Genomic DNA, 11,053 nt, shown 5'->3' with positions numbered 1-11,053 from the left:
TAGAGTCATCAATGGAGAGGAAACAGGGTTTTAAACAGTGGACATGCTCACTGTGTTACAAACACATGAATTTTTAAGTAATCAAAGCTATCATCTGCATGCTATCACTAGCAAATCAGTGAGGCTGTCTTCATCACAGTACTGTGAAACTGAGGAATGTTTCATGGATTTGAATCCAGTGTATTTGAACCCATTGCAATGTGCGAGCTTAATTTTCGTGCTTGACTTCTTCTGTTATGCAGGGAGAGAAGGTGTTTTGAGCTTTTCTCAACAGCTCTTGGACATTGTCCCCAGAGTTTTCAGCTACATTTCCTGAGATCACTTATGAAAACTTCCTTGTGCCAGCACGCACTGGCAGTCTATGTCCTAGTCCTAAGAAGTGCATGTGTTCAACATTTTATTAATGTCTTTTTGATTCTGTTTATAATAACCCCCTGTAACCAAGACTCACAATTCACATTCCTTCCTTTCAGCACTACAATCCCAGGAGAAAATAAATCTCCTGAGGCACCTGTATTTAGTAGCTGTGATGTGTGTGTGCAATGTAATATATGGCAAATAATTAGAATTGCTGTCCCGAGAAGCATCGTGACTGGGAGAAAAGTCGAACCTTTGCACGGCCAATGGCTTCCTTCAGGGCCAGCTTCACAATCTGGTTTCTGAGACTGTAGATGAAGGGGTTTAAGAATGGGTACAGGACAGTGTTCAGCAAAGCCACAGTTGTGTTGGTCTCTAAGGAAACATCTTTGGAGGGCCGTGCATAGAGAACAATGCAGCTTCCATACACGATGGCTAAGTTGATGAGATGGGAAGAACATGTAGCAAAAGCTTTCTTCCTCCCGGATGCTGCTGACATGTGCAGAATACAGTGGAAGATGTAGATGTAAGATATCAGGACTAAACATAAAGAACTCAGCACTACAAACGATCTAAAAATGGAGTCTACTTTCCAAAGCAGGCTGGCGTCAGAGCAGGACAGTTTGAATAAGGGGGAGTTGTCACAAAAAAAATGGTGGATCTTGTTGGGGCCACAGAAAGTCAGCTTTGAGAGCAGGACCAGGCAGTAACTTGAGAGTGTGAAGCCTGTGACCCAAGCAGCAACAACCAGGTGGGTGCAGAGCTGCCACTTCATGATGGCAGCATAATGCAAAGGTTGGCAGATGGCAACGTAGCGGTCAAAGGACATGACAACAAGGAGAATGAACTCTGCAAAACCCAGGGCAAAATAGAAATAGGATTGGGCAAAGCAGCTGCTTAATGAGATTGTTCTCTTACCAGAGCTCAGAACCACCAACAATTTGATAGTTGTGGAAGATGTGAACCAGATTTCCAGGAATGCCAGATTGCTGACGAAAAAGTACATGGGGGTTTGCAGGCGGTGATCCACACACACGAGGAAAATGATCATTGTGTTCCCCATCACTGTTGTCAGATATGTAAGTAGAAGAAGCAGGGAGAGGAACAGCTGTAGCCTTTGATCAAGCCCTGAGAAACCCTCGAGGATGAACTCAGCGACTACAGTTTCATTTCCTGGTCCCATGCCCAATTTCAGTCCATCCTGCTGGCAGGGGAGCATGAAGAAGCAAGTGGGAGAATTTCACAGCCCTTCCTTCTTTGCACCCTTGCTTGCTTCCTATGTAACACAGACAGAGATATTCCCCTCAGCCATTCATCGCACCCTGATTTCTCTGTTTCACATTTCAGTTAGAGTCCTCAGAGATTTTATTGTCTTCTTTCTACCTTTTCCAACCACTCACAAAGGATTCTTTCTCAAGCGGACAGTGTTTTAAAGAGGTTGTGAATTATTTCATGCCATGCCTGGGAAATTCCTAGTTCACTTTGACTTCTTGCAAACATCCATCACATCTCTGTTTCAAAAGCCAAAACAATCTCCCAGCAAAAATACTTCCTATTGTCTGCAGACGCCAGGCCATCCATTTAGATATGCTTTTGGAAAGTTATTCCTTCTATTTTTCAGTACTTGCCTTTTTTGACTCGGACATCTGGGAGGATGTTGATTTCAAAGAAAGCCAATAGCCAGTACCTCTTTTGCAATCCCCTGATTTCTTCCACAGTTTCTTCCTCTCTGTTTCTCCAGAAAAGGAGTTCAGTTATTGGAAATGTCTGCATCAGACAGTCTCATTTGACATCATTGTGCACTGAAATAGCATTATTGCCAAACCGTTGCCAATTTCCATTGTTATTAAATGTCCTGACCTAAATGCCTTGCTTTCCCTTTGGTGGAGGGAGGAGGTCTTCTTCTCATCTTAAAGAGCTTAATGGCTGTCCTTTGGATTATTTGAAATAGGAAGGGTCTGGAACAAACAAAATACTAAGCAGGGTTATAATTTAGATGCCTCAAAGTTGGACACTTCTGTTGGAGCAAGTTAGCTGACTCCCATCCTGTCAGTGCAGAGAGAAGAGTGTCTGGAGGAGACTGGTAACACTTCTTTCACCTGCCAATTATAGTCTGGGAGGACCCAGCCCCTAGAGCTCTCTGTCTTCATTGACTCTACAGGGAGGCAAGGGAAAACGAGTGCAGACTCCAGCTGCTCACAAACACCTCCCATGAAGTAGATGAAAGTCAGTAGTTGACCTCAAATCTCTTAATTAACTTAGTAGGTCGTTTCTTGTTTAATCCAAAAACATATCTAACAGAGGGAAGTTCAAGGAAAACATAGGCAATAAATACTGACATTTTTCCCTCCACTTTTGCATTTGGTTTTAGACATATAAAGAAATGGACCAGGTGACGCCAACGATAGAGTGCCTCAAAAATGCAAGGGGAGAGAAGGAGATGATGCATTTGAAGCAGTGAAACAAAGGTTCTCCACAGACTCTGTTCTCCCCACAGACCCCATTTCAGAACAGGTAGTTCTTATACAGGGAGTAAAATGGGAAGCTCAGTAGTCGGCAATACTCCATGACTGCATTGGCATTTTAACTTGGGGCTCAGGTTAGTCGAGATCCCAAATGCCCTGTCTTGCTCACTGCCTCTAGTCTAGCACAGGGGAACCTCTGGCCTGGGTTCCTCTGGAAGATTTGCTGAAATCAAACCTCTGGCTGTAATTATCTGAGCAAAAGCTCAAGGCCAGTCACCTCCAGCAATATCACTGGAGCCTCAGTGAATCAGAGGTGACAGTCCCAGCTTCCCATTTTCTGGGGAAGTTCTAATACTGTCTTCTTCGGTTGTGTCTTCTTAGTCTGCTGGATGTCACCTCAAATCATTCCTCTCCTGAATGTGCTTTCTTGGAGGAACCTGAAAAGCTGCTGATGGCTTACAGTGAAGCAGCTTCTCTGCTCCCCATGGGGGTAACCCTCTGTTGAACCCCTTTCTCAGGCTTTGGTTCAAAGGAGTTGCTGTATTCAGGCCCCACACAGCCAAAACTGGAGCTACCATATGTGATAGTGACTATGGCAGCGTGAGACATGGCAGATGAAGAAGGCTTCGTGTGGCTTTCACAGAGGGTATTCTTGGGCTAGTGCATCTAGTGCAGGCATAAGACACAGTGGTCCGTGTGAAGGAGCTCAGCCACACAGTGGAGGAGGGAACAAAGCTCGTGTTTCAGGATAGCTGGTGCCCATGCAGGCTGCTCATCAAAGGGATGAGACACAGAAGAAAGAATCTCTTTCCTGGGGACAGAGGGTACCTTGGTATGTAAGATGGTGGGGCTGAGCATGGATAGAGGTGCTAGCAGTCTGGGTAAAGAGGGGCACGGAGCACAAGCAGGGGTTCATAAAGATGTGATAGGTTGCAAATGGCCCTGCAGGAACTGAAAGACATCAGAACAAGGAGGCTGACCTCAGCTGTGCCCAGGAAGGTCTGGGAGGAAGGTCTGGGAGTGGCAAGCAGCTGTGGGATGGTCTTAATCTCCAAGAGGAGGCTGGCAAACATTTTGGAGGCAAAGGGAACCCAATATCTAAGAAGGAGAAGCTGCTTGGGAAGAGATACACTGAGGGTGGAACTGGCAGTTGAGCCAAATGATGGATATCATGATCATATTCCCTGTGGCAGTGAGCAGATCAATCACCCGCAGAAGTGTGAAGAAGAGGATTTGCATTTCATGAGTGACTGAAAAGGCCTTCAGGAAGAATTTCCTCACTATGGTATGGTTGGGAGGATCCATTTCAGAACCCAGTCAGCTGAAGGTGTGACAAGAGTAACTGATGTCATGCGTGGTGAAATTCATCTTGTCACCTTCATCAACTTTCCCTTCCCTTTTCCTAGTCCTACTTTTATCTTGAGGTGGGAGATCAGAACTGCACAAGGGATTCTGATTCTCTCTTTGTTTATATCACATGCCATGAAATAAATGTTGATTCATCCCACCTATCTTTACACACAGTAAACACCTCTCCTGCCTCACTTGCTTGCAGTGAGGTAGTCTGGGCTGCTAGCTAAGAACTGGTAGTTGTGGCAAAAGCTATGGAAATAGAGTTGCATGTATGAAATTGAAGTTTCTCTTAGAGTTATAATTGTGGCATGGGTGGGTAACAGGTTATCAGGCCTGTGCCTGTGTGCACATTCAGAGCACTCAAGTCATTAATCCTCTGGGTGGTCCAGGAACTCCTCCAGCTAGTAATCTGCACAGATGAGATGATGGACAGGTTTGAGAGTGGGGATGGACTTGAAACTCAGAGGTCGACTGAACTCCTAGCACCTTCCAAACTAAGTGTTGGACTGACTGGTGCAGGGCCTCTCCAAGTGGATATTTCCAACAGTTCGAGAGATTTCCAGAGGCAGATCCTGCTGTGTCTGGACCAATCCCTGTGCTTAACTGTGGTGATCACCATCACAGGAGGGGTACGTGCCTGTTTCAGAGATCCCTGCAGCAGCTCCAGCTGCACAACTGCTTAAATTGTAATTATTTAGGACCCTTGAAGACTGACAGTAGAAACTGCTCCTGGAAATGCGGATATGGACATGTAGGACAGTCTTTTGTGCATTATTAGGAGAGTTAGGAGATGCTTTGGCATGTGGCTAAAGGTAATCAGTAGCCATGGACCATGCATACGCTGGAGAGGTCACGCAGGACCACAGGCCAGCTGGACTATCGAAATTCCCCAGAAGAACAGTTCAGGGAGTCTTACCTGATCCAGTGGAAGCCACTGTTGGAAGGACCCTGCTGAAGGACCACTGTTGGAAGGACCCGGCAGGAGACTGCCGCCACCACCTGGACAGTGACCAACCCTCATGTTCAAGAGATTTGATGCCCCCTGTGAGTGTCACCCTATGCCAAGATCCCATTAATTTAGGGGCTCAGGGCTTGGGGGATCTTTTTGAATAAGCACTGCGCCTGTGTTGAGCTTTGTGCAACAAGGGAAATGCATCAAGATGAAACAGCCAGCCCTCACAGGCCACAGGTAGACTGCAGAGAGATTCTGCATGCCCCCAGAAAGGAGGACACTCCCCTATTGCCTTGGATTAGCCCTTGCAATCCTTGGTCAGTACGAAAAATAAAAAAAAAAAAAAAAGAGATCTACTACTGGTCTGCATGCAACAAGATTCATTTCACCTAACATTTCACCATTAAAAATTGCGTTCCTTAAATTAAGTAAACGAAGGTCTGTTCGACATCAAACTGGAAGAGGGAAGTACTCTTCTATTAGTAGCTGAAGGAGCAGCCTAGATGATTAGTTTAGACTTAGACTACTCAATTGCAGATACAGAGTTCAGATGACTGAAAGATCTCCCTTCACCTCCTTTAAAAGTTAGAAACTCGAAATGTAACCAACCCAAGCCATTGCATTTAGCAACGCTCTCAAAAACAACAAATAGCTGATTAACAACATGAATTACTGTATCTTTACAGGGTTTTTTTTCCCCTTGGAGAAAGGAAAATACAGTAAAATTGACTCCACTGAAAAAGTACAACATTTCACTAGAAATTTTGATTTTTTTGTTGCAGTCTGCTTAAAAGTTATAGCCATAACATTTTTCTCAAGAGGACAGCTAGCATCACAAGTTTCATAATTGCATATTTCTTTCATTCATTTATATATGTATATGTGTATGTAAACAGATATATGTATGTGTGTGTGTATATATGTATATATTTTAGGTAGCTGCAGTGCAAAACTTCTGAACCTGGTGAAATCACTGAGGAAGATACCTTGTGAACATAAAAAGAAGCTTATCTGAGTAAAAACCTTTGCAATGTGCTGTTATTCTTTACACTAAGGAAAGAAAGAGCCTTGCTTCTGTAAGGCAACTCATGAATGCATCTTCTCTGGCTATCTTTTTCCCCTCTCCAGAAGTGGAGGAAGGCCAGCTGCTACTGCATGGGTGATTAAGATTCAGGCACCAGTGAGATTAGAGGTTGTTATAGCCCTCTGTATTTTGTATGTCGCAGTTGTTGGGTCTCTTCTTTGCAAATAGCAGGAGAAAAAGCCCACCACATGGAAATGTCCTCCAGGCAAATACCACACGATCCGCCTTCTGATGGAGATGGTATGAGAAGACACGATGACCTTGAATAGCTCTGCTGTGTCTGGCTTCCTCCCGCAGGGTTTTTCTATCAGTGCTGAAGAGCAGATTTGGCTATTTGCTCTGCTGCTCCCTCTCTATCTGGTCATTCTGGTGGGAAACTTTTTCATTATCCTGGTAATCCTGTTGGATGCCACACTCCATAAGTCTGTGTATTTCTTCCTAGGGAGCTTGTCAGCCTTAGAGCTCGTTTCTTCCTCAGTAACTATTCCCAAGACACTAGTCAGCCTTTTATTGAGCAGCAAGTGTATTTCCCTCATGGCCTGTGCAGCACAAAGGTACCTTTTCCTTTCCCTGGGAAGCACAGAGTCTGCTTTATTGACGACCGTGACTTATGACTGGTATGTAGCCATATGTCACCCCATGCGATACCCCTCCCTAATGAACAAGAGGATGTACATCCTGTTAGCAGTAACTTCCTGGACCATTGCCATTCCTGCTCAGATACTACAGACTGCATTGCTCTTCTGCCTACCTTTCTGCAGCTCCAACAAGATCAACCATGCCAAAGGTAGAAGAAAGGCCTTCTCTGCTTGCTCCTCCCACTTCACTGTGCTAGCATTATTTTATGTTTCTGCCTTCATCAACTATGTACAGCCCAAATCCAAAACACCTCCAGACAAACTTCTGTCCCTGTTCTATACTGTTTTCCCTGCAATGTTAAATCCTTTTCTCTACAGCCTGAGAAACAGGGTCATCCAAGCTGCCCTGGAGAAAGTTTTGTGGCGCAAAACCATTCATGGGTAAATTTCTAAACTTCAAACCGTGACACTGCATTCATTTCATGTGACACGATCTGCCTAGAATCTGGGCAAGCAGGCTTGATTCAATCTGCTCCAATGTACTTGGATGTTTAAGTTTGTTGGCTGGACTCTCCTTTCCTCCCTCTGGAGGAAAACACAGTTCTTTCTTATGAACTACTGTAGTTGTCTGACTTAGGCTGAGAAAAGTCATGCTCCAAGACTAACCACACCATGTAGGATCCTGTCATAGCCATTGGAAAGAGACTGACACCTCCAGAGAACTCCTGCTGACCTCAGAGACATTTCTTCAGCTGAAGGGACATGCTCACTGGAGATGCCTATTCATCTCCATTTGGTTCTGCAGGAGCCCAGGCATCCAGACTTAGCAAACAGAGTTTTAAACATCACATGTAACTGGAAGTGACTCTTACCAACCATTCATAAAGTGCCTTATTAGCGCTGTTAGCACTGCTGCTGTTCTCTTTAACCATACTGGTTTTGTTACTACAAGAGCTGCTGCTGCAGCTCACCCAAAACCAGACTGAGATAAATGGAATCAAACTGAAAAATGCAAATTTATTCATGAACTGTATTCATATCAGTAGCAAATACAGCCCATTGCCTTATTTAGATAAAGCAAAGAAGGTGGAGTAATCAAAGGCTTCAGGTAGGGTTCATGAGAGACCAAAAAAATAAAAATACATGGGAGACCTAAGTCCAACATCATTTGTGAGCAGCAGAGTCTTTCCAGAAAAGTCTATACCAATGTAATTCAGCATGGACAGAGCTCGTCCTGGTGCTCACAGAACATCAGGTTTTACATTGCAATCCTATTTCAAAGTACAGAACTTTCCTGATGAACTGAAGTTATACCAGTTGCACTTATGTACCCTGTGCATTGTGAAGATGGTCGTTCAGCCTTTTGTGTCTGTACACATCTGCCTTAATAACACTTCTTCAGAATATCACGTGCAATTTCAGGGATCTGTATCCCAGCTCTTCATGGAGAGCAGTTCATCCCGAAGGAAGACACAGATCTGAAGCAGGCAAGATGGATTGTGCACGAGAGGCAACAGTCTCACTCTGTTGAGTACAGAGGGATTCTACATGCTTAAACTGCCCCTAACAAATCCTTGCATGGGGTCCAAGTGTTGTCCCAAAGAAGGGCTCTTTCACCCGCTGTGCAATGAGCCAAAAAACGCACAGAGTCAAGATATTTGTTTAATTCATTTCTGCGCAGGGATGGGTGCTAGCTGGTAATTCCACAAAGCTAGCACACCTGATTACTACACAGCTGACACTTTTATGCAGTTCAAGCAACAGTTATCAGTACAGTTTACAACTCCATTAAGTCATCCTTGTTCCCATTGGTTCTGTTAGGTCTCATCTTCATTTAAAGTCACAGTATCCTCTTTTTCTACTGTACATGCTCTATGGGGAAGGGGCTTTGATCAGCAGGGGGCTTCCCTGCTTGTGGGTGGGTTTTTTGTTATGCTAATTAGGGTAGTTCACCTGTACTTCAAGTAGTTCTCTCCTGTTTATCAACTGTTTTTGTTCTCCTCAGGTTTATTTGGGAACTTCCTTATCTGGTTGCCTTAGAGTGTTGTCTTGCTCCTTCCTTCAGGGCCTTGTTTTGTGAACTACCTGTGAAAGACGGAATAATGCCCTAATCTCCTTTTTCCCCATACCTCCAGAAACAGGACACCTTGTCGGAGGGTAACAGAGGCACCCCTGGAGATGCTGGGGATCAAACCCAGGACCTCCTGCATGCAAAGCAGGCGCTCTTCCACTGAGCTACATCCCCTTACAACCTGCTGAGGGGTGGGACATACACTCGTCCCATGATGTGCCCCTGACAAGCACAGCCCTGTTCTCCCCTGCTGCTCTGAGATCCTCAGCAGAAAACTGCATTCAAACCCTCTTACTGGGCCACAGGCTGGGATGGGGGAAGTGGAGATTGCCTCTCAGCGGGGACTAGTCCTGGACCAGGGCTGCACCATGGGACACTGCCCCTCCAACATCTCTGCAGTCGATGGAGGCAGGAGAAGACTCGCTGCAGGCATTGCTCCCACCCTCTGGCCCTCCCAGGGAAGGTCTATGGAGAGGAACAAATCCCTTCCCCGAGTCTCCTCTGCCACCCTGTGCATCACTCCTGTGTGCAGCACATCTGTCCCTGACACCAACAGCAGGAGTGAACACGCTGAGGGAAATGTCCTCCCCAGGTGAGGTGCCCACAGCTCCAATTGCCCTCCCTCCCCGGGGTGTGCAGTGGAGAGGCCATGGGAGCAGGTAGAGGCCCTCACCTGGTCACCAGGCCTCCCCCTGCTCTGCTCTGGCCACCAGCACCTAGTGGTGGGTGAAGGGCAGCACCCCCTTCCCTGGGGCTGGGGATGTGCCTGGCCGCAGAGACATTCCCACTCCAGCAGCACCGAGGACTGTCCTGATGCCAGTGGTGCCCCGGGACAGCCCCAGGTGGGGGTCTCTGTGGCGCAGCAGGGCAGCGCGTTCGGCTGTTAACCGAAAGGTTGGTGGTTCGAGCCCACCCAGGGACGGTGCCCCTTGGTGGGGTGCCAGGGGGACTGTGCTGCCCGGCACCCCGGCTTTTGCTTTTGCTCAAGGTCCCCATGGACTAGCACAGACAAACCTGTGGTAACCCCGTGGCTCTGGCTCAAGCTGGTGAATTGCTCAGGGAAGGACCTGTCTCCTGAACCAGGGCTGCTGTGAACAGAGGGGTCCTTGCTGGTGGGGCTGGTGCCACTGACCTTCCCATTCACACCTGTGTGTGTGCAGAGGTTGGTCTTACTGAGGGGTTTTATGCTGGGACGGAATAGGAAGGGGGATTGACAGTGTAAGGATCAGCACCAAGCCCGAGACACATACACTATACTATGGCTAAAATACAATAAATCAGGGCTTAGTGAATGCTGTCCATTCTGTCCTGTGTCATCCTCCAAAGAAGAGAAGAGAGGGAAACATGAACAGCCACAGATGAACAACAACAGCATGGCAAAGAGGTGGCCAAGAGGTTACAGCGATGCACTGCTAATCTATTCTGCACTGTGCACAGGGCTCAAACCCCATCCTCATCAAAGATGCTCCTGTTTCTGGCTCAAGACCCACCTGGAAGGAGTCTTTTGGGGTAGTGACTGTCCTGCAGTCACTGTCCCTACAGACTAGCATTTTCAAGCTCATTCTCAAAGCTGGCAAGACAATCACCTTGCTTGCATGGACAGCCCCTTCCTCTCACCCCTCCTCCCATTTGTGTTTACTCATAACAAAAGCCAAGCTTCTCCGGAGGTACATCCCTGGGGAGCCAGCTCTGGGACAGCAGATCTGCTGGTGGCTGGCACATGCGTGTTGCTGTGGGGCATCCTTTCTGGACCATGTGGGATGGCCAGAGAAGCTGGAGAGCAGCACGGAGGATGCACGTGAGTCCTCTTGACCCTGAGCTGAGCTCAGCTGTGCCCTCCCCATCCTTGATGGAAAGGACTGAAGAGGGAACAGCAGGTGTCCACACTGGGTGGTCGTGTCTGCACATCTCGTTCCTGAATGGGGAGAAGGGAGGGTGCAGTCCCACGGGGCAGTGAAAGAGGCCATCTCAGTCCTCGCCCCAGCAAGTGCATGGGGACGTGGGAGAGATTCTGCCATCTGCCTGATGCACAGACAGCTCTGCCAGAGACCTCTGTGGCAGGGTCGGGCCTTCCTCCACCCCAAGCACAACCTCAGGGGAGAGGACAGCCCTCTCAGTCCAGTCGGTGCTCGATCCTTGGCCTGACTTGTTGCCTGGAGAGAGGCTGAGACTGGAGACAGAGCAGCATGCCCT

At 47.1% G+C, this 11,053-nt stretch overlaps 2 protein-coding genes and 2 non-coding genes across 4 annotated transcripts; 2 read left to right on the top strand and 2 right to left on the bottom strand.

The window, feature by feature from the left end:
- Window positions 1–562: 562 nt before the first annotated feature.
- LOC138063466 (olfactory receptor 6E1-like) lies at window positions 563–1,576 on the bottom strand. The gene has a single exon (XM_068923101.1). It carries the CDS (start codon window positions 1,574–1,576, stop codon window positions 563–565), a length of 1,014 nt encoding a protein of 337 aa, XP_068779202.1.
- Window positions 1,577–6,466: 4,890 nt separating this feature from the next.
- Window positions 6,467–9,023, top strand: LOC138063534 (olfactory receptor 10A2-like). Its single transcript, XM_068923151.1, has 3 exons — window positions 6,467–7,230; window positions 8,192–8,276; window positions 8,925–9,023. Exons 1-3 carry the CDS (start codon window positions 6,467–6,469, stop codon window positions 9,021–9,023), a joined length of 948 nt encoding a protein of 315 aa, XP_068779252.1.
- On the bottom strand, window positions 8,963–9,034 carry TRNAA-UGC (transfer RNA alanine (anticodon UGC)). The gene has a single exon. It is a non-coding gene; the product is annotated as a tRNA-Ala (tRNA).
- A 674-nt stretch (window positions 9,035–9,708) lies between these two features.
- Window positions 9,709–9,782, top strand: TRNAN-GUU (transfer RNA asparagine (anticodon GUU)). The gene has a single exon. It is a non-coding gene; the product is annotated as a tRNA-Asn (tRNA).
- The last annotated feature ends 1,271 nt before the right edge of the window (window positions 9,783–11,053 follow it).

Source organism: Struthio camelus, chromosome 32 (assembly GCF_040807025.1).
Source record: "Struthio camelus isolate bStrCam1 chromosome 32, bStrCam1.hap1, whole genome shotgun sequence".
Classification (NCBI taxonomy): Eukaryota; Metazoa; Chordata; class Aves; order Struthioniformes; family Struthionidae; genus Struthio; species Struthio camelus.
This window is presented reverse-complemented; position numbering and strand designations above follow the sequence as displayed.

Bases quoted from the DNA above. Each gene is read 5' to 3' on its own strand.
- LOC138063466 (XM_068923101.1), bottom strand. From the start codon at position 1,576: ATGCTCCCCTGCCAGCAGGATGGACTGAAATTGGGCATGGGACCAGGA.
- LOC138063534 (XM_068923151.1), top strand. From the start codon at position 6,467: ATGACCTTGAATAGCTCTGCTGTGTCTGGCTTCCTCCCGCAGGGTTTT. The intron at 7,231-8,191 runs GTAAATTTCTAA...ACACTTCTTCAG, and splicing joins TGGCGCAAAACCATTCATGG to AATATCACGTGCAATTTCAG. The intron at 8,277-8,924 runs GCAAGATGGATT...CCATACCTCCAG, and splicing joins AAGACACAGATCTGAAGCAG to AAACAGGACACCTTGTCGGA.